At 40.6% G+C, this 23,453-nt stretch overlaps 1 protein-coding gene across 2 annotated transcripts in view; it reads left to right on the top strand.

The window, feature by feature from the left end:
- LOC126354532 (uncharacterized) overlaps nt 1-23,453 on the top strand; it is a 102,914-nt gene that overhangs the window by 12,777 nt on the left and 66,684 nt on the right. For both annotated transcript variants that reach the window (XM_050004261.1, XM_050004262.1), the window contains 2 exons: nt 19,970-20,275; nt 20,368-20,673. In XM_050004261.1, coding sequence (XP_049860218.1) covers nt 19,970-20,275; nt 20,368-20,673 — 612 coding nt within the window. The remainder of the gene's footprint in view (nt 1-19,969; nt 20,276-20,367; nt 20,674-23,453) is intronic.

The raw sequence follows: 23,453 nt of genomic DNA, 5'->3' as shown, positions 1-23,453 counted from the left end.
GGCATGGCCAAATCATTTGCTGGAAATTCCATTGTTTGAGCACATGAAGACCATAAATGGCTGCACACAGTCTCCAGATATCAGAACATAAATGGTTAGTCAATGATCAGTTCGGCTGGACCAGTGGAACTAGTCCATTCCAGGTAAATACAGCCCACACCATTATGAAGCCACCATCAGCTTGCACAATGCCTTGTTGACAACTTGGGTGCACAACTGCATGGGGTCTGCGCCATCAGCTCTTACCAACTGAAATTGGGGCTCATCTGACGAGGTCACTGTTTTCCAGTCTTCTGGGTCCAACCAACATGGTCACAAGTCCATGAAAGGCACTGCAGGCAATATCACACTCTTAGCAAAGGCACTCGCATTGGTCACCTGCTGCCATAGCCCATTAACACCAAAATTCACCAGAATGTCCTAACGGGTAAATTCGTCGTATGTCACATATTGATTTCTGTGGTTATTTTGTACAGTGTTTCTTGTCTGATAGCACTGGCAATGCTGTGCAAACACCTCTGCTCTCAGTCATTATGTAAGGCCATTGGCCACTGTGTTGTCTGTGGTGAGGGGTAGTGTCTGAAATTTGGTATTCTTGGCACACACACTTGACACTGTGGATTTTGGAATACTGAACTCTCTAGCGATTTATGAAGTGGAACATCCCATGCGTCTGTCTCCAAGTACCATTCTATGTTCAATTCTGTTAATTCCTGTCGTGTGGCCACGATGAAATCGGAAACATTTTCACGCAAATCACCTGAGCACATATGACTGCAGCACCTATGCACTGCCCTTTTATACCTTGTGTACACGATACTACTGCCATCAGTGTATGTTCATATCTCTATCCCACGACTTTTGTCACTTCATTGTAAGTGAATGGGACCATCATGTTGTTGATGATGACATACTCACGGTTTGTGGCTGTATTATGAAACAATTTTGCAGAATTTTGAGATACTTTTTTTCTGTAATGGTTTCTTCCACAAACAAAAAGGACCATAAACTAAAAGATTTAAGTTAGCACCGAACACATTTTTTTAAATTGTGAGTTGTAGATTTGTTACACAGTAGGGCGCTATTTTACCCCCTATTGTCAGATAGTATTGACAGTTGGTACATATTTGTGAAGTTGAAGTTGCATTCTAAAGTGACTCACCAGTGCTACAGACTGATGTAAATGAAATGCAAGTACAACATAAGTTTCCCATCACCTGTTGCCATTTTTATTAACACATAACAGTTGTAGCCTATACTGGTTGTAGAAAAAGTGAAAACTCCTGCAACAAAACAAATATTTTTGAGCTCCGCAGGATGACTGCAACATTGTGTAAAAAATATCTCTGCAGTACATTGAAACAACTTCATTCATTTCTAATGATCCTGTAGTTACTTTATATTGTATTACTAAACTTACTCGCAGATTGTGACTTCATTTGACATGAGCTGTATTAAATATAGATATACAGTCTATTAGGGACACACTTTGCCTGTGCTTGCCAAACAGGACTTTCATCTGCAAGATCACATATAATTTTATTTTTGAAGTATAATTAGTAAAAATCAGATTTTTAGTTTGTTAGGAAGACGGGCATTGAAAATTAGTCTATATTCTATTGAAAATGATCCATACACATCGCCTTGGTGGGCAGCTTGCATGCCTGAATGATATTAATAGCCTGATAGATGCAACCAAATTGAATAGGTATCGGTGGAGATACCAGAGTTCATACATCCAGTACCTCAAGAGGGATAGCAGCCTTCTCAGTAGTCGCTGGGGCAAGTCTGGATGGTAGACTGATATGGTCTTGTAACATTAGCCAACATGTCCTTGTTCTACTGTGTGATTTAATGATGATGGCATCCTCCTGGGTAAAATATTCTAAAGGTAAAATGGTCCTCCAAAAGGGGGGGGGGGGGATGTTGATCATCTGGAAAAAGAAAACTGACATTCTTTGGGTGACGGCATTGTGTATTATATCCTTGAACTGGATGTCAGGTTAGATAATATAAGAAGAGAAATGGATAGTTTGAAGTTAGATATGGTGGATATTAGTAAAGTGCAGTCTTGAAGAACAGGAGGAAATATCTTGGGCTTCATAAAGCAGCTAAAAGTAGTTTTAATAAGATTATGCAGATTTAACTGGAGAATCATTGTTTGCAGTGACTTTAATGTTGATTTCCTCTTAGACAGTACTGATTGATGGCACTCAGAATTGTTCATGTCTAGCTTTCAATCATTTTTTATTGTAGGATTCCCAACAGGGATGGAAGGGCATAGTGCAACAATTATTAACAATTAATTTTTAACACTACAACCTACAGTGATTTAACTGTGCAACCAATAGGTAGTGATTTGTCTGAACTTGGTGGTCAAATTTTAACAATTAACTTTACTGCCGAGGTATATACAGGCTGTAGGAAAAAAATAGTGTATTGCAGAATCATTATAAACTAGCCAGTGGCGATACATTTCCAAAGCACTTTGAGTACAGTTTTCCCCTAAAATAAAGACAGACAGGCAGAATGAAGAGAAGCAAGGATAAGAGTGACTAACTCATTGGGTTAAAGTATCATATGCTGGGTAGAGAGAGCTTTGCTTAATTCAGAGGACATGAATAGGAGTAAAGAAGACCATTCACCGAATAAGAGAAGTACTGAGTTGCCAATAGGCACACTCAAAAGAAAATGAAACTTTTGGAATAAATGCTTTACACACTCTCTGTAGTCCTCTATTGCATCAAAGGATTTATTCTGAGAGCTAGAAAGTTTTCATTCTCTTTTGTGTGTACATGCCAGTGACTCAAAGCTGCTCTTCAGTGGGGGCTCATTTGCTCTTAAATTATTTGCATTTTGCCTAAACTTTCCATACTGTAATTTAGCAGCCAAGTGCAAGATCTGAAACTCCATTTCCACCGGTATAGTAAAATCCTCCAGTCCATCATTAAGAAACCAAAATTTATGTAATTATGCTAAAAACACCCACGTCTGGAAAGAGTAAAAACAATTTATGACTGTTAAACAAACAAAAATAATTACCCAAATAAAATTGAGCCATCAGAAAATAACTCTGGCAAAATTAGATACACTGGCCACTAGATTCAGTGATTACTTTCCCACAGTGGCAGCAAACACTGCACCCAGTAATAATTAAAAAATACAGATGCATTACATTTACTTATGCAGGCATTGCATGTACTACCAACAGATATTAGTTTCAAAAATACACCCCCGAGATGTTTACAGATCAGATCATAAAAAGTAGCAATGATTGTCTTTTAGAAGAATATTAAAATATTGTGCTGACTTGGTAGGCCTACCCTAAAGCTGTCTCTCTGTAATCAGTCAATGACTTTGGATGTATTTCATGACAGACTTAAATGTGTTGCAGCAACACCCATCTACAAAATTGGAGGTAGGCAAAACACCTATAATTAAAGACGTATATCACTCCTTCCAATCTTTTCAACAGTGTTTTAGAAAGTGGCCTATGATAGTATACTGACTCATTTAACTGAACAAAACTTGTTAACTGGCCCTCAGTTTGGCTTTCATAAAGGATTCTCAATAGAAAAAGCAATACAAGACCTCGCAAATTAAGTACTGTAAGAGCTAAACAAGAAAAATTGTTATGTTGGTATATTGCATGACCTTGTCAAAGCCTTTGATTGTGAAAGCAACATGATTCAATTTGGTAAACTATTATGTTCTAATATTAATGGCATCCCTCTTGCATAGATGGCATAGTCCATGCGTCTCATTAACCGTCTGCATCTCTGCCCTCAAAATAACCCCACAATGGAGTGCTACAGGGGTCGGTATTGAAGCCACTCCTGTTTTTAATTTGCATTTCGATCTTCCAATGACTTCAAAGGACAGTTCAAAAACTGATGTTTGCTGATGACACAAGCATAATAATCATTAGTTCAAACTCATCCTTATCAGGCACAGCTTAGATGACAGCTCAGTACACCTACTTCGGGTTCAAGCTAACACTTTAAGTCTTAGTCTCATATGGACTCATATTATGCAACTTCAGACCAACAATAATAATGTATAAGCACTGTAAGTAGAAAATAATTATCATACACTAAATGACACACACTGTAAAATTCCTTGGGGTCCAGCTGGTTAAGAAGATAAAATAGAGTTAACACATACATAAACTAATGAAGAACCTTAGTTCAACGTGTTATGCCTTCAGAAGAATGTCTTATTGTGTTGACCTAATGAGAAAAAGTGTGCTTTCTTTTGCATATTTTCACTTTCTCTAGTGCTGTAGGGTTGTGTTCTAGGACAATGTACCTAAAGTAAATAAAGTGTATTGAGCAGAAGTGAGCAGTAAGAATATTGTGTAAAATAAATAACTATACATCTTCTAGAAGCCTTTTTAACACTCTTGGAGTTCTTATGTTTAGTTTCCAATATATTAACTCCATAATTATTTTTGTTGCTGATAATAAGTCAGTTTCTGCTGAACTGTGATGTATGCAACCACAATTGGAGAGACAAAAATAATTTTTGTGTAGATTTTGCTTCCTTGTGTAGGATTCAGAATGGAGTTACATGCTCTGTGGGAACATACTCAACAAGCTCTCATCCAGCATACCAAACTCACTAGCATTGTTGGGAGAGCTGAGAATTCTGTACGAGTGCTGAGCGACCATATTGCATCCAGTTTTTTTGCTACCACATCTTGGTAATATATTTTTCTGTAGTCACACACACATCAAATGAAAATACTCAGGAAAATGCATGTTTTGAGCTGTAATTTGTGGCCATGGCATGTTTCTGAGAAAAGAAATTGTGTTTTTTACCTCCTAAACAAACAGCATGAGCAGGTAGTTGATTTTGAAAGTTCACAACTTAAATAATGCAATACAGCAAAGACCTTATAACCACATCAGAAGCATATTATATAGAATTAATATATGGAAATTAAAATAAAGGAAAGGGGTTGTTATTGAGGAGATTCGATCCTACGTGAATATGAATGACAGTTTAGCGTGTTATCCATCACGCCACATAGACACTGCATGTATCTGCTCTACAGATGTGTACTGGACTTGGGGGGGGGGGGGGGGGGGGTGGTCTGTTGAGGCTACCGTCACTAATGATATGTGGTGAAGAGAATGTCAGTCATGTGTTGACAAAAAAAGTGATGAAAGCTGCCAGGAAGTAGACTCACAACGAAGTTATGCTTTAATTAGTTTGTACGAAGGAAGGCCAGTTTTATGTATAATTATTGGACTAAGGGAACCAAAATAGAAAGCAAAGTTTGTTGGCTACAGTTTTCAACAGCTACTCAGAAGAAATTTAGCTAAATAACCACAATTTAAGGAATATGGCAAAGTAGTTTGTAACGTAGATGAATTAATGTTGTGAAACAAGTGAAATTATGAGGGTTATTCAGTAAGTAAGGCAACACATTTTTTACTGAATGCAGATTGTTTTTATTCAGAATTCCAATACACCATATTATTCCCCTCTCCTTTGGTTCCAAACCCTTGTTTTTCAATACAATCTCCATTCAATGCAATGGCCGTATGCCACCTGCTTCACTGCCAAGTCTCCTTAAAGATTCTGCAAGCACCTATGAATATCTGTGATGCTCTACTTTCCAGCCTAAAGATACTCAATGACAGCTCTCGGCTTGGAACACATCTCCAATACAGACACTATTTTTAAGGCTACAAAAGTGCCACCACCTATTGGAACTTCATGAAACGATAAAGGGTAAAGTGGGAATGTTCCACATTGTCCCACAACATATTTCACATTTTTTCAACCGAAATTGGCCAAGGAAATAAAACCCCTTTTTTATTACTTATTGAACACCCATCATTTGTTTGAAAGTAATTATTTTGTAACTTGGAAAATTGCCATTAAACTTCAAGAATTAAAGCTGTATATACAACACTTTATGATGTAAATAAAATAGAAAGAAACTTCCACATGGGAAAATGTATTAAAAACAAAGATTCCAAGACTTACCAAGCGGGAAAGTGCCGGTAGATAGGCCTATCTACCTGCGCTTTCCCGCTTGGTAAGTCTTGGAATCTTTGTTTTTAATACACTTTAAAGAAATTGGTACACATGCCTAATATCATGTAGGGCCCCTGTGAAAGTACCGTAACACAACATGGCAAGGACTTGACTAATGTCTGAAGTAGTGCTGGAGGGAATTGACACCATGAATCCTGCAGGGCTTTCCATAAATCCATGTGAGTACAAGGGGGTTGAGATCTCTTCTGAACACCATGTTGTAAGGCATCCCAGTTATGCTCAATAATGTTCATGTCTGGGGAGTTTGGTAGCCATGGGAAGTGTTTAAACTCAGAAGAGTGTTCCTGGAACCACTGTGTTGCAATTGTGGACGTGTAGGGTGTTTCATTGTCCTGCTGGAATTGCCCAAGTCCATCAGAATGCACAATGGATATGAATGGATGCAGGTGATTAGACAGGATGATTACGTACATGTCATCTATCAGTCATATCTAGACATATCAGATGTCCCATACCACTCCAACTACACATGCCCCACACCATTTCAGAGCTTCCACCATGTTGAACAGTCCCCTGCTGACATGCAGCAGGGACCATGGATTCACGAGGTAGTCTCCATACCCGTACACGTCCATCTACTTGATACAATTTGAAATGAGACTCGTCCAACCAGGCAGTGTTGGTGTTGACTGTCCCAGGCAAGGTGTAAAGCTTTGTGTCCTGCAGTCGTGAAGGGCTCACCAGTGGGCCTTCAGCTCCAAAAACCCATATCAATGCTGTTTTGTTGAATGTAAATAAAACAGAAAGAAACTTCCACATGGGAAAAATATATTAAAAACAAAGATTCCAAGACTTACCAAGCGAGAAAGCGCCAAGACTTGCCGGCGCTTTCCCGCTTGGTAAGTCTTGGAATCTTTGTTTTTAATCTGTTTTGTTGAATGGTTCACATGCTGACACTTGTTGATGGCTCAGCATTGAAATATGCACCAATTTGTGGAAGGGTTGCACTTCTGTGACGTCGAATGATTCTTTTCAGTTGTCGTTGGTCCTGTTCTTGCAGGATCTTTTTCTGGCTTCAGTGATGTCAGAAATTTGATGTTTTACTGGATTCCTGATGTTCAGAGTACACTCATGAAATGGTTGTATGAGAAAATCACACTTCATTGCTCCCATGGAAATGCTCATGTGTCAACTATACCACCACATTCAAACTCACTCACATCTTGATATCCTGCCATTTTAGCAGCAGTATCTGGTCTAACAACTTCGCCAGACACCTTTTGTCATATATAGGCAATTGCCGACCACAGCACCGTTTTCTGCCTGTTTGCATATCTCTGTATTTGAATACACATGCCTATACCAGTTTCTTTGGTGCTTTAGTGTAATATTGGGTGCTGAGAACAGTCTTTCAGGCATTTATGAGTTGTTCCTTAAGTCAGTTCAAGTAAAAATGTTCAAATACATGTATGTCTGGAAATGTTGCATCTATCAAATATCTGCCCTATTTGGTTTTTGAAACAGTGTGGGTAACAAGATGAAATCTGGTGTAATGTTGTTTCATGGTAATTGTTACTTTACCAAATATTAAAGAGGTCAACATATCTGATGATTGAAATCTTAGTGTCACAGTCTGTCGTCAACACTAATGGATTTATGCATAATGATGTCCTGGTTGACAGTTTTTAGGTCCAGTTATAAGGAGTATTTCTTTCATCTCCATGCTGTCAGTCTCATAAAATTTTGATATTTTTGGAGCTGTTCCATGGCAAGCTTTACAATGAGATTCTTGACTCTTCAAAATCATCATGCTCTCTATTCCACTATCTTATCCAACAGGAGCATGTGGGTTTGTTTTTATTTGCCACTTAAAGCATTAAAACTGCAGCTGCAGCCTGGTGCTCTTCCACTGCAACCTCTTCTTTCCCACACATAACTATGATGGAAAAATCTCAGGGAAAGTGATATTTCAGCCCTGAAAGACCTCCATCCTTCTGTGCATAAACACTTCTGACATCTGCTTCCGCAAGACTCACACACTTACAGAAAGTACTCACAGGTAACTAACAGTAAAAATTCTTATACAGTGTAAATAATTCTGTGATGACTATCTGAGATTGACAAAAGGTGTGAGAGCAAGAACCTCTCACATGTACCTCTGCCCTTACAAGAGAAAGTGTACTTTATGGTTACACCATTGTGGTCTTCCCCTGCACTGCTGTATGGATTTTCAAAATAGGAGTTCGTGATCTTCCGTATTTTTGTCATTTCCCTGACTGTGTTGCCGTCTGGCTTTTCTATTGCTTTTATGTATTCATTGCTTCTTATATTTCTTATTGTTCAGTACAGTAGTTTAGGAAATTAATCCAAGCTTTCTGTTTTCTTCGACCACAGTTCTTTTTACTTTTAGATTCTGATTTTTTTAATGTCTACTGTAATTCATTTACTCTGTATTCATTTCTTCTACTACCCTTTTGCATTTCTTTATCCCTGGATTCATTTTTTCCTCTTTCACAGCACTCGTCATCCTATCATTCTACCAAAAGGTTTTTTTTATTTTCTTGCTTGTTTTACCACATACTTGTGCTGCAGCTCCAGTAATGCTTACTTTGAATCCCGTCTGGTCAACCAACTTGTTTATCTTTCTTCCCCAGTTTGCATGCCTTTATTTTTGGTTTCCAGTATTTCTAACGTCTGTGAACTTCGATGTGATTCATTGTTGCAAGTAGCAATCTGTTGACATGGTGTACACTTTCACTTGATATAACTCTGAATGCACATATGATTTTCCCTGCTTCATTGTGTAATATGATGTAATTGGTCACAGTTTTAGATCCTCAATTTCAACTATATATTGTTAGTCTCTGACTTAACTGTTTCTGGAATCTTTCCAGTCTACACCTTACATATAGCTCTAGAAGGTTTTCAACTTGTGGGTTGCTGTTGCCATGATGATGTGGACCCAGTACATTTTCATATCAAGGTCTGTGTGATCCAACATCGATACTCAGATCTCCCACTATAATTAAATTTTCTTCTCTTTCTGTAGCTTCTAAATCAGTTGTTCTTTTTCTTCTTCACTACAGCCTATCTATGGGGCATATGGCTGAACAGTTATCAGCACTCTCTTGCTAAGTGATATGTGCAGTTTAATAATTCTTTAATTCATGTATGTTACCTCTCTAGTAACATCTCTTCCTTTTTTTAATAAAAAACATACACCATTTTTGGCTTCAGTTTTTTGACCACTCCAATGTAGTTTACAGCTGTTCCTTAGTTTTGTTATTCCTCTACCTTTCCACTTCGTCTCATTCAGATCAGGGTACAGAGGTTTCTCCTTTACATATATCTATCAATTCTTCAGTTTTACCAGTCAGGATGAGGATATTCAGTTGTTCCAGTCTGATGTTTAAGGCAGGAAAAAAATTATTAACTGTCTGAATAATGAAAGAAATTGTTCAGAAAGCTAAATGAAGTGAAATTTAATAGTGAGGAGGGCTTGGAATTAGATAAAGTAGGAAGAAGAAGAAAAAGAAGAGAAGGAAAAATGTCAGGAGAACATAGACTGAGAAAAAAAGTGATAGAAGAAGCTGCCTGGTAGAATTTTGTGCACAACACAATTTAGTCATTACCAACACATGATTTATGAACCATGCAAGAAGGTTCTATACGTGGAAGACACATGGATGTTTCAGATGGACTATGTAATGGTAATCCAGGTTTTGTAATCATATTTTAGAATGGAAGATCTTTCCAGGAGCACATGTAAACTTTGACCATAATTTGTTGGTTATGACCTGTCAAATGAAAGTGAAGAAATTGCAGGAAGACAGGATCTTAAGGAGACAGAAGCAGGGTAAATGGAAATAATGACTGTTGAGAGTTTCAAATGGAGCTTTAGGCAATGACAAATTGAAGCAGGGGAAAGAAATACTAGAGAAGGCAAATGGATAGTTTTTAGATATGCAAAGTTAAGTCAACAAAGTATCAAATAGGCCAAATACAAGGCCCTGTATAAATCCTTAAACAGCGCATCAGATATTAAAATTAATCGATGAAAATAGAAAATATAAAAGTAATCAGCCAAAACCGAATACAGATATCTAAAAATTGACATTGACCTTAAATGCAAAATGGTGAAGAAGGAATTATTAGACTACATGTGCAAAGCTGTAGAGACATGCATGAGTATGGGAAATATAGATGTCGTGTGTGGGAAAATTAAAGAAACCATTGGGGGAAAGAAAAGCAAATGTATGAATATCAAGAGGTCAAATGGCAAGCTAGTACCAAAGGTACACAGAAAGGTGAAAGGGCTACACAAAAGAAATAGATCAATGTTGAGTAAAAGGAAGGAGAAGTAGATGGTGAGATGGGGGTGTGAGATGTGAAAGGAATTTGACAGAGCACTGAAGTATTTAAGTTGTAACAACACACCTGAAGGAGACGCTGTTCCCTCAGAGTTATTAAGATCTTCGGGAGAACATACTATCACAAAACCATTCCACTTGGTGTGGAAGATAAATGAGACAGGCAAAATATGACAAGTATTCAAGAAAAATGTAATAAAATTCCAATTTCAAAGAAGTTAGGTGTTGATGGGTGTGAATAACACCAAACCTTCATTTTAATAAGTCAAGGTTGCAAACTATTTATATGACTTATTAACAGAAGAATGGAAAGTCTGGTAGAAACCAGTTCTGGGGACGATCAGTTTGAACTCTGGAGAACTATAGGAACACACAAGGTGATACTGATCATGTACATTACCTTAATAGAATTAACTGGAGAAAGACAAACCTCTGTTTGTAGCATTTGTAGATCCTGAGAAAGCTTTTGGCAATATAGACTGGAATATACTCTATGTGTTACTGAAGTTATCAGGGATAAAACACAGGGAGTGAACCAGACTGCAGTTGTGAGAGTCGAAAGACATGAAAGGGAACCAGTAGTCGAGAAGAAAATGAGATAGGGTAGTAGCCTATCCCAAGTGTTAAGCTCTCTGGACATTGAGCAAGCAGTAAAAGAAACCAAGGAGAAATTTGAAAAGGAATTTAAATTGCAGGGAGGAAAATTAAAAACTAATGTTTCCCAACAACATCGTAATTCTGTTGGAGACAGCAAAGTATTTAGATCAGTTGAATGGAATAGACAGTCTCTTTAAAACAGATTATAAGATGAATGTCAGCAAAAGTTGTGGAATGTAATTGAAGTAAATCAGACACTGCTGAAGTAATTAGAATATGAATTGAGACACCAGGTGTAATAGATGAGTTTTGCTATTTGGGCAGTAAAAGAATTGACAATGGCTGAAATAGGGAGGATATAAAATGCAGACACAATAGCACACCACTCACAGGTTAGGCCATAGGCTTGTTCCAACTGGCCAGCTGGTGCTTACAAGGCACTAAAGACAGCACGAGGAGCAACCTACAATCATTGGACGTGTGATCTATTAATCTCTCTGGCCGTTATTGCCAGTAGATGGATACTGGTGATGACTGCTACTTCTTTAGTCAGGCAGTATCTCATTTGGCCACATGATAGCTGAATGGCACCCATACCAGACCTCCATACTCAGGGAAAAAATTTGAGGGGTACCAGGAATTGAACCTGGGCCTTCTGCACCAAAGCAGCAACCCTAAACATTTAGCTGCAGAGATGGGTAAACACGATAGTAAACAAAGCATCTTTCAAAAAAATAAATAAGTTAACTATGAGTCTAAATTTAAGTGTTTAGCTTGCCTTTTCTGAAGATATTTGCCTGGAATGTAGCGTAATACAGAAGTGAAACAGTTCAGGCAAGAAGAGAAAAAAAACGTTTGGAAAATGATGGTACAGAATAATGCTGAAGGGTCAGCTAGGTAACTGATTAAGAGATACTGAAGCAGATTAGGAGCGTAAGAAATTTATGGCATTACTTGATAAAAGTGGGGATCCTGTAGAGGGAGACCGAAGATTTAACTGCAGTCAGCAGGTTCAAATAGATGTAGGTTTCAGTATTTATGCAGAGGTGAAGAGGCTTCCACAGGATAGACTGGTATGGAGAGCTGCATCACATCAGTCTTTGAACTGAAGATCACAACAGATGTGCTGTTGCAGACTACTTTCTCCAAAATGTCTCTAAATACTGGAAAAAGAAAATGGGTATATAGTGTCTCAAGGGTAAGATTTTGATACTCTATGAAGAATACCATCATAGCCAGAAGAACTCTATTGCATTCTAATAAATTCATTATATAATGGCCCCCTGCTTCTTAAAAATGCTCATGTAAAATTAATTTTTGGTTTGAGCAGTGCTGAATGCTCACTTGAGCATCCTAAAATGCTTCATCAAATAATGAAAAATATTAAAAAGAAGATTGATTCCTGTGCAGACAGGCACAATTAAGACACGTAGAGCTTTTGGACACAGCCTTCATCAGCAAAAGAAAAACACACACGAGCAAGCACACCTCATGCACACATAACCACCACCTCCAACATCTCGGGTCAGAAATGGAACTAAGGAAAGGAGTGGTGAAAGACGGGCAGGCACATTGGCCGAGGGTGGCAAATAAATAGGGTGCGAGATGGGAGTGCAGAGGGGATGACAGGACAGATGGAGTGGAAATTGTTGGGTGGAGGGTGGAGGGACAGTATGTTACCTTAGGATGAGGCCGGAATAATCACATGGGCAGAGAATGTTTCATAAGTATAACTCCCATCTGTGCAGTTCAGAAAAGCTGGTGGTGGATGAGGGATCCGGATGGCTCAGGTAGTGGAGCAGCCATTAAAATCAAGCATGTTATGTTCAGTGCCTGTTGTGCCACAGGGTGGTCTACTTTGCTGTTGGTCACCGTTTGGCAGTGGCCATTCATCCTGGTGGACAGCTGGGTGGTAGTCACACCAGTATAACAGATTGGGAAATGATTGTAGCAGAGTGGGTAAATGACATAGGTGCTTTCATAGGTGGTCCTGGCCCTTGATGGGGTAAGATAAACCTGTGACAGTATTGGAATAGGAAGTGCTGGGTGGGTGAGTTGGGCAGGTCTTGCACCTGGATCTTCCACAGGTTTATGATCCTTGTGGCAAGGCATTGGGATTGGGAGTGGCATCGGGATGGACTAGGATATTGTAGGGGTTGGGTAGGTGACAGAACACCACTTTAGGAGTGGTGGGAAGAATCTTGAGTAGGATGTCCCTCATTTCAACGGAAGACCGCACTGCAGTTCCTTCTCTAAATCCTCGCAAAAACGAAAAAATGGCTGACATCGAAATAAGTGTCCAAGGAATAGAAAAGCAACTGGAATCACTCAACAGAGTCAAGTCCACTGGACCAGACGGGATACCAATTTGATTCTACACAGAGTATGCAAAAGAACTTGCCCCCCCCCCCCCCCCTTCTAACAGCCGTGTACCGCAAGTCTCTAGAGGAACGGAAGGTTCCAAATGATTGTAAAAGAGCACAGGTAGTCCCAGTCTTCAAGAAGGGTCGTCGAGCAGATGCGCAAAACTATAGACCTATATCTCTGACGTTGATCTGTTGTAGAATTTTAGAACATGTTTTTTGCTTGAGTATCATGTCATTTTTGGAAACCCAGAATCTACTCTGCAGGAATCAACGTGGATTCCGGAAGCAGCGATCGTGTGAGACCCAACTCACTTTATTTGTTCATGAGACCCAGAAAATATTAGATACAGGCTCCCAGGTAGATGCTATTTTCCTTGACTTCCGGAAGGCGTTCGATACAGTTCTGCACTGTCGCTGATAAACAAAGCAAGAGCCTACGGAATATCAGACCAGCTGTGTGGCTGGATTGAAGAGTTTTTAGCAAACAGAACACAGCATGTTGTTATCAATGGAGAGACGTCTACAGACATTAAAGTAACCTCTGGCGTGCCACAGGGGAGTGTTACGGGACTATTGCTTTCCACAATATATATAAATGACCTAGTACATAGTGTCGGAAGTTCCATGCAGCTTTTCGTGGATAATGCTGTAGTATATAGAGAAGATGCAGCATTAGAAAATTGTAGTGAAATGCAGGAAGATCTGCAGCGGATAGGCACTTGGTGCAGGGAGTGGCAACTGACCCTTAACTTAGACAAATGTAATGTATTGCAAATACATAGAAAGAAGGATCCTTTATTGTATGATTATATGATAGCGGAACAACCACTGGTAGCAGTTAATTCTGTAAAATATCTGGGAGTATGCGTGTGGAACGATTTGAAGTGGAATGATCATATAAAATTTATTGTTGGTAAGGTGGGTACCAGGTTTAGATTCATTGGGAGAGTGCTTAGAAAATGTAGTCCATCAACAAAGGAGGCGGCTTACAAAACACTCGTTCGACCTATACTTGAGTATTGGTCATCAGTGTGGGATACGTACCAGATCGGGTTGACGGAGGAGATAGAAAAGATCCAAAGAAGAGCGGCGCGTTTCATCACAGGGTTATTTGGTAACTGTGATAACGTTACAGAGATGTTTAGCAAACTCAAGTGGCAGACTCTGCAAGAAAGGCACTCTGCATCGCGGTGTAGCTTGCTGTCCAGATTTTGAGAGGGTGTGTTTCTGGATGAGGTATCGAATATATTGCTTCCCCCTACTTATACCTCCCGAGGAGATCACGAATGTAAAATTAGAGAGATACGAGCGCGCACAGAGGCTTTCACATAGTCGTTCTTCCCGCAAACCATACGCAACTGGAACAGAAAAGGGAGATAATGACAGTGGCACATAAAGTGCCCTCCGGCACACACCGTTGGGTGGCTTGCGGAGTATAAATGTAGATGTAGATGATGATAGGTTATCAAAGCTGTGACGAAGAATATGGTTCAATTGTTTCAGTCCGGGTTGATGAAGGGGACACGCCATTGTGGCTGGGTCTTGTGGGTGGTGAGAGAATTAGAGCTGTGAGGGAAAATGGCACAGGAGATCTATTTATAGACTAGATCTGTGAAGACCTTGGTGAGACCCTCAGCATACTGAGCAAGGGAGTTTTTGTCACTGCAGACATGTTGTCCCTGGGTTGCCAGGCTCTATAGAAGAGACTTTTTGGTGTAAAATGGATGACAACTGTCAATTTGCAGGTATTCTTGCCACTGGTGGGATGGTGCCATCAGAGAGGAGGTGGTCAGCATCTAGAAAGGTGGCACAGGGGTTGAGGAGGACCACGTGAAGCTGATGGTAGAGAAGGTGTTGAGGTTGTGAGGGAACGAAGATAGGTTGTCATGGTCCCAAGTCCAGATCATGAAGATATCTTCAATGAACATGAACCAGACTAAGGGTTTGGCATTTTTGGAGATAATGAAAGTTTCCTATAGATGGCTCATAAACAGATTGGCACTGGAGGATACCACACAGGTGCCCATTGCTGTGCCACAGATTTGTTTGTATACCTTCCTCTCAAAGGAGAAGAATTGTGGGTTAGGATAAAGTTAGTAAGGTGTATGAAGAATGAGATAGTAGGTCTGGGATCTGAAGGATGTTGTGGAAGGTAGCATTCAGTGTCAGTAAGATTCTGGGCATGAGGGATGTTGGTGAATAGAGAGGTGGCGCCAACAGTGATGAGTAGGGACCCAGGAGGTAAAGGGGTGAGGATGGTCAGAATCAGTGAGGGAAGTGGCTTGTGTCTTTGATGTGGGAGGCTAGATTTTGGGCAATTGGTTGGAGGTGTTGGTCAATGACGGCCAAAATTCTTTCAGTGGAGGCACAATAATTAGCCACAGGTGGGGCAGCAAGGAATGTTGGGTTGTGGATTTTGGGGAGCATATAGGAGGTGAGTGTATGGCATGTTATAGAGGTGAGGAGGGAAATGGATTCAGGGGAGAGGTTTTGGGAAGGGCCTAAGAATTTAAGCAGGGATTGGAGATTGTGTTGGACTTTTGAGATGGCATCATTCGCAGAGTTTATAGGTGGAGGATCAGATAGTTGATGGACGCCTTCTGCCAGGTAAACACTGTGGTTCATAACAACAATCATGGAACCTTTGTTTGCAGGTAGGATGATTAGGTCAGGATTTGTTTTGAGGTTGTACACGGTAGGGTATTCTTCCTTCTACTGAAAGGTTGGTGTTGTGAGAAAGGAACCTGGGGAAGGATGGTGAGGATGAGTTAGAGGTAAGGAATACCTGGAAGGTGACCAGTGGGTGGTTAGGAGGGAGGGGGAGGATCACAGTTGAACTGGAAGAGGCAGTGTTCAGTGTTGGAATTAGGGTGGTTTTGGTTGGAAGGATTGGGAGCAAATAAGTGCATCCATTGCAGGGATTGGGAGAAAGAGAGTATGTGTTTAACAAGTCCAGCTTGGTTAAATTTGGGTGTATAGCTATAGGTGAGACCTTTGGATAAGAGTGAAACTTCAATGCAGTGGAGAGTTTTGGTGGAAAGGTTAACAACAATGTTACAGGAATGTTTTGACTTTGGATTTGGTGGAGAGTTGGTAGGGAGTTTTGGTGGATGTGTCAAGTTGAAAAGGTCAGCTAGACAAGGTTTAGGCACTATGAAAGGTGGACTAGGAGGAACAATGTGGGTAGGATAGGGGTTGGATAGTTGTGCTCTGAGATGGCAATAGTATGTCAGCAGGATGGATAACTTATGGAGCTGGTGTCTGGAATATTCCTTCAGGTGCTGGAGAGCATGGATTCAGTTTCAGCAATGTGAGTAGGGATTGCACAGTAAAAGTATCTTGTGGAAGGAGCAGAGGTGGTTCTGGGATGCCTGTGCCATGGAGATGTGTTTTTGTAGTACCAGGCTTGTGAAGGCCGGAGATTGGCAAAATCTGAGCAGGTATAGGTCATTGTGAAAGGAGGGATGGGATCCAGAGAAAGGAATCAGTATGGTTAGGCCACTTGGGAGGATTCCATTGTATAGGCAGCATTTGAGAAATAGGATGTGGGACTGGGTTTTAACTATGGAAAGGTATAATTTTCTGAGCTGGTGCAGAAGGACAGAGCAGTGTCCATTGTGACAGGAAGGGTGTGAAGGAGACAGGAATGAAGCAGAAATGGGCAAAATAGCTGTTGATGGTTGTGAGAGGAGCTGGATAAACAAAAAGATGCATAAAAAGTGTGAAAATATACAAAGACACACAGACATGTGCACAGAAATGCAAAAATATGCACAGAATACTTAAAAATATGCAACAGTGTTTGAAACCACATAAAAATATGTACAAACACATTAAAAATGTACAGAAACATGGGAGTAAAGGAACAATAAAGTGAGTGTGTGTGTGTGTGTGTGTGTGTGTGTGTGTGTGTGTGTGTGTGTGTGTGTGTGTTGTGATAAGGGAAGATGGTAGGACGAGGATCAAACATTCATATAAAATGCTAAAGTAAATCAGGATGGGGTCAGTAGGAATATATCCCCCAGACGTAGTCCGCAAACACATTTATGCTATTTCTGCTCACACCTCCAATCCTCCCACCATCCCTAAGAACCAGCCACAAAGGAGTGTCACCCAGCACCACCCCAGACTGGAACTATCCTTCATCGTGGCTTTCATTTCTTATCATCATGCCATGAAATGAGGTACATACTACCCAAGATACTTCTCGCCCCCTCCTAAAGTGGTGTTCCATCGCCCATCCAACCTCCACATCATCATAGTCCATCCCTGTGTCACTCCCAATCCCAATGACTTGCCACAAAGATCATATCCTTGTAGAAGACCCAGGTGCAAGATCTTCCAAATCTACCCACCTAGCACTTCCTGTACCAGTGCTGTCACAGGTCTACTGTACCACATCAGGGGCCAGAGCCACCTGTAAAACAACCATGTCATTTGCCAATTCTGCTGCAATCAATGCACAGCTTTTTATGTCGGTGTGACTACCACCCAGCTGTCCACCAGTATTAATGGCCACTGCCAAACTGTGACCAAGAGCAAAGCAGGCCACCCTGTGGCACAACATGCAACTGAACATAACATACTTGATTTTAATGGCTGCTCCACTACCAGAGTCATCTGGATCCCTCCTCCACCACCATGTTTTCTGAAATGTGCAGATGGGAGTTATCCTTACAACACATTCTCCGCTCCCGTAATTATCCTGGCCTCAACTTACGGTAACATACTGTACTGACACACTCCACTGAACAGTTTCCATCCCCTATGTCCTATTATCTCCCCCCCCCCCCCCCCCTCAGTTTCATCTCCCACCCTCTTTGTTTGCACCCTCTGCCAACTCACCTGCCCATCTTTCCCTCATTTCCTTTTTCACTCCTTTTTACCTCACTTTCCTGCCCCACAACCTCTTGACGCTGCTCCTGTTGGCATTCTGGTCTGTACAAACTCTGCCAGATAGCATTCATCTCTGTTCCCACTCATACCCTACTATCCCTTCCTCTTCCCCACCTTCAGACTGCTGCTTGCATCTCACGTGATAGTTGCATTCTGGTCCAAGATAACTGGAGATGGCTGTCGTGTGTGCATGTGGTAGGCTTGCTTCTGTGTATGAATGGTGTATGTTTCTCTCTTGCTGATGAAGGCTGTGGCCGAAAGCTCTGTATAAGTGTCTTGTAATCGTGCCTTTCTGCAGCTTAATGTGTCTTCTTTACAGTAAGTAGCAATTTACCTTTTCCTACACTGTTGATACTCCTACCTGGAGTTTCCCTTGTTTGATTGATTCCTCTATCACGCTGATTAGTATTTAGAGAGTCCAAACAGAACTATAGTTTAGATTTCCATGCTTACAGAACTTAATGCAGATGGTCTGAATCAAATTGGGAAACACCTGTTTCAGTAGTTGGCTGGATAGACACTGCTGTCTTATGGGACAGTTACTGAAATGATGAGAAGGTGAGGGCTTATAGGGATGAACTGATGTGTTATAAATCCCAAAGTATTGAAAATATTAGTAGTCGAAGGCAACTAATCCATTATGTCTCCTTTATTATCCAGTTTTCCTTATGAAAATTTATTGCTTCTGCTAAATGTTTCCAAGGAATCTTCATTGAACTTGTTAGTGCAGCAGTTTAGATTCTGTATTTATACTTGGAGGCAGTTTCAAATTCTAGTCTTGCCATTATGATTTTGGTTTTCCTTGATCACATTTTACAAAAAAGGATGGATTCTTCAAGAAAGTCATTGAAAATCCCCTTGCTTGTCAGGATTCAAATGATACAATGGGGTATGTCTAATGGTCTTGCTGTTGACATCTTGTTAAACTATGATGTAAAATGACATGTCTTCAACTATCCTCATTGAACATCTTTAAGTCTCATTGACTATAATTCCTTTATAGAAGAATAAACTTGATTGATAATTTAATTATGTACTATAAATTATTGATTTCTTTTTTATCAAACAGTGGAAAATCCAGGATGGAATGTAACAATATTATGAAAAGGAAAGTTGCCACACTCTAGGTGTGTCTACAGTTGCCTGAGACTGCAGAGAGATCTGTCTCTGTTTTTGATAAAGGTCTTATGGCCCAAAAGCTTTATTTGTGACAGTATTTTTTTTGTGCCTATCTGTGACTCAGCATCTCCACTATATGGTAAGTGGCAACTTTCCTTTTCATAATAATGTTGATTTCTTTTTTATGTGTGCTTTATCACATACTAGTGAAAGTTTATAATCTGTAGATACTGAATATACCTATTGCGATAATTTTGCCATCCCATCAAGTGGAAACACACAAGGTAAGTTTTCCATAATTTGCCATTTTATGTTGTTATAGAAACAAGAAACAAAACTTAATTAATACGGAACAACATTATCATGTTGCAGATGGTAGCACAAGATCACCTTTTTTATGTTTGTGTCTAGTTAATTTCATGATAAAAATAGATTCTTTATTGCTGTTTCACGAAAGTTAATATTATTATATTTGTGGCACAGGGCATGCTCTGTGAAAATGCAATTAGCAAATCACAGTTTTTACTCATTGGAGACTTTATGTGGAATCTTTCCATGTGTTTCATTAAAACTTTCAACTAATCTTGCAATTGGTTTGTTATCTCTTTGTAGGTCACAAGATGGCTGAATATCGTCCTTTGGATCATGATAATGAATGTGACTTGCCGATAAATGGTCTTACAAATAGAGGACCAATGGTGTCAGACGATGTACCAATCATCAAACCTGAAATGACAACGTCTAATCATCCAAGACCAATGTCCTTAATGCGTAAGGTGTTCTTCGTTTTGTCCATTTTATTGTGTTTCTTGACTGCTATTATCTTCCTGTGGGTAGTGCCATGTGACTGGGCTACTTGCCCTTCCTACCATGTGAAGCCTGGAACACAAGCCTGGGAGAAAACATTGGATGGAGTTGGCAAGTATTTTGCCTATTGTTGCCATAGTTATTTAAAACAAAAAAATTAATTGGTATTAACAGCTGTACACATTTTCTTTTTTTTTTTCCAGAGCTGATTGGGAAAATAAGTGTTGTTCCAGGTGTATCAGGTCACAATTTGATTTTCTTGTTACGGGCAGACATTATGACAAATCCTGCCTCACATGGAAAAATAGAGAATGCTGAATGGTTTGCACCAGGAGGTGGTGGAATAATATCTTTACTGGGATCAACTGGTGAAGTAGCATGGTGGAAAAAATTTTATCTCCTCCCATCAGACATAGACTGTTCTTTGATCGACCTAACTGGAGATGGAATCTTGGACTGCATTGTAGTTGGTGCTAAAGATTTGATGTGTGCTGTTGAACCTCTGTCAGGTAAATCATCTTACTGGTTAAAACCCTCTTGTTTAAGTTTTTTCTTACTATCATTTTCTTATGGTCATAAGAGCAATTTGTGATCAAGTGGAATTTTGCTTTTATTTCCTACTTGGAAAAATGTTTGATTAAACCAAATATCTTGTTTTGTTATGTGGAATCTGTGGGATAAGTATGCATGACTTTTCTGTTTTTTAGTGTTAGATGAAAAAGAGGAATATGTATAGGTTTAAGACCAGTGCTCTACAAACTGAGCAGTTTCTGCTCCATGGCTTAATGTGAAACACAGTTTTCTTACCTCTTCCAGTTCTTTTCATATGCTGACAGCTGTCCTTAACTTGACTTCATGATCGAATAATCAATAAAATACTTTAAACAAAAGTAGCCTGCAGTCTTACGAGGGTAATTGCAGGATAGGAGCAAAACATTCACGTCTTAATTAAAGTAAAATAAGAAAATATTGGCAGAACAGCAAAAAAATACATTTCTGAGCTACATTAAGCAGTCACCTATGGACAATATTTAGCTTTTCCTGACACTGACTGTGAACCTTGCTGTCCTGAACTGGGAATTTCTTTCATTCAGAAGTCTCAAGAATTATTTAAAGTATATCATTAGAGAGCTAGTGTTGGTGCACTTTCTTGAACGAGTATGTAAATCATAAAATACTCCTACCTCTTAGAAATGCTCCCTAGGGAATGCAGTAGTTGGATTATTCAAAAGATCACATTTTCCGTTTATGTATTGTGGCACACGTGGAATATTTGCATTGACTTAAGCATAAGCAGCAACAGTGGTCATTTGAAGGCCACTGCTATATAAAGGCCTACTGTAGACATTTCCAAGCATTACGGTCTTCAGTAACAAGGTGTATTTTTAAATTAAGTACTGTTTTGAAATCGTGCCACTGCAGCATCGCGGTCAGCATTTGGCACATGCACATTGTGTACTGCACTGTGTTGGCAAGCCACAGATGCTATTACAGGCTCCTTTGGTGTATTTATGTTTGCCATTTGCAATTGAAAAAATTGCCAACTGTGGAATATGAGCTGTGATTCATTTTTGTAGTGCTAAAGATATGAAAGTAGCTGAAATTCAATGTCGTATTAGTGAAGTGTGTAGAGATAATATTATGAGCTATGGGATGTTACAGAAATGAGTGAAAGCTTACTGATGATTTGGTGCAGAAAGTCTAACACTTTAGACAACCCGAAGTGATGTGAAGTTGGATTGCAAAATTCACATCTCTCTTCACATCAGTTGACTTACTTGATCTGCACAGCATCTTCTTCTCTTGATTTCCTGCTACATCAATCTTCTCCGAAGAAGTTAAGGGAATTTAAAAGGCTCCCTGTCTACTTTTGAAATGATTTAGTACTCGAAGGATAGTTCTAGTTCCCTCATGATATATTTCAACTTCCACAAGTAACATATTCACCATTTACCACATTAATATTCAAATGTTTACAAGTCAGCTGATTTGTGTAGCATTAGACTCAATTAAATATGTCTGCAATACATTTGATTTACCAACCACATAATACACTCCTGGAAATGGAAAAAAGAACACATTGACACCGGTGTGTCAGACCCACCATACTTGCTCCGGACACTGCGAGAGGGCTGTACAAGCAATGATCACACGCACGGCACAGCGGACACACCAGGAACCGTGGTGTTGGTCGTCGAATGGCGCTAGCTGCGCTGCATTTGTGCACCGCCGCCGTCAGTGTCAGCCAGTTTGCCGTGGCATACGGAGCTCCATCGCAGTCTTTAACACTGGTAGCATGCCGCGACAGCGTGGACGTGAACCGTATGTGCAGTTGACGTACTTTGAGCGAGGGCCTATAGTGGGCATGCGGGAGGCCGGGTGGACGTACCGCCGAATTGCTCAACACGTGGGGCATGAGGTCTCCACAGTACATCGATGTTGTCGTCAGTGGTCGGCGGAAGGTGCACGTGCCCGTCGACCTGGGACCGGACCGCAGCGACGCACGGATGCACGCCAAGACCGTAGGATCCTACGCAGTGCCGTAGGGGACCGCACCGCCACTTCCCAGCAAATTAGGGACACTGTTCCTCCAGGGGTATCGGCGAGGGCCATTCGCAACCGTCTCCATGAAGCTGGGCTACGGTCCTGCACACCGTTAGGCCATCTTCCGCTCACGCCCCAACATCGTGCAGCCCGCCTCCAGTGGTGTCGCGACAGGCGTGAATGGAGGGACGAATGGAGATGTGTCGTCTTCAGAGATGAGAGTCGCTTCTGCCTTGGTGCCAATGATGGTCGTATGCGTGTTTGGCGCCATGCAGGTGAGCGCCACAATCAGGACTGCATACGACCGAGGCACACAGGGCCAACACCCGGCATCATGGTGTGGGGAGCGATCTCCTATACTGGCCGTACACCTCTGGTGATCGTCGAGGGGACACTGAATAGTGCACGGTACATCCAAACCGTCATCGAACCCATCGTTCTACCATTCCTAGACCGGCAAGGGAACTTGCTGTTCCAACAGGACAATGCACGTCCGCATGTATCCTGTGCCACCCAACATGCTCTAGAAGGTGTAAGTCAACTACCCTGGCCAGCAAGATCTCCGGATCTGTCCCCCATTGAGCATGTTTGGGACTGGATGAAGCGTCGTCTCACGCGGTCTGCACGTCCAGCACGAACGCTGGTCCAACTGAGGCGCCAGGTGGAAATGGCATGGCAAGCCGTTCCACAGGACTACATCCAGCATCTCTACGATTGTCTCCATGGGAGAATAGCAGCCTGCATT

This window comes from Schistocerca gregaria, chromosome 3, assembly GCF_023897955.1.
Source record: "Schistocerca gregaria isolate iqSchGreg1 chromosome 3, iqSchGreg1.2, whole genome shotgun sequence".
In the NCBI taxonomy this organism is placed as follows: Eukaryota; Metazoa; Arthropoda; class Insecta; order Orthoptera; family Acrididae; genus Schistocerca; species Schistocerca gregaria.
This window is presented reverse-complemented; position numbering and strand designations above follow the sequence as displayed.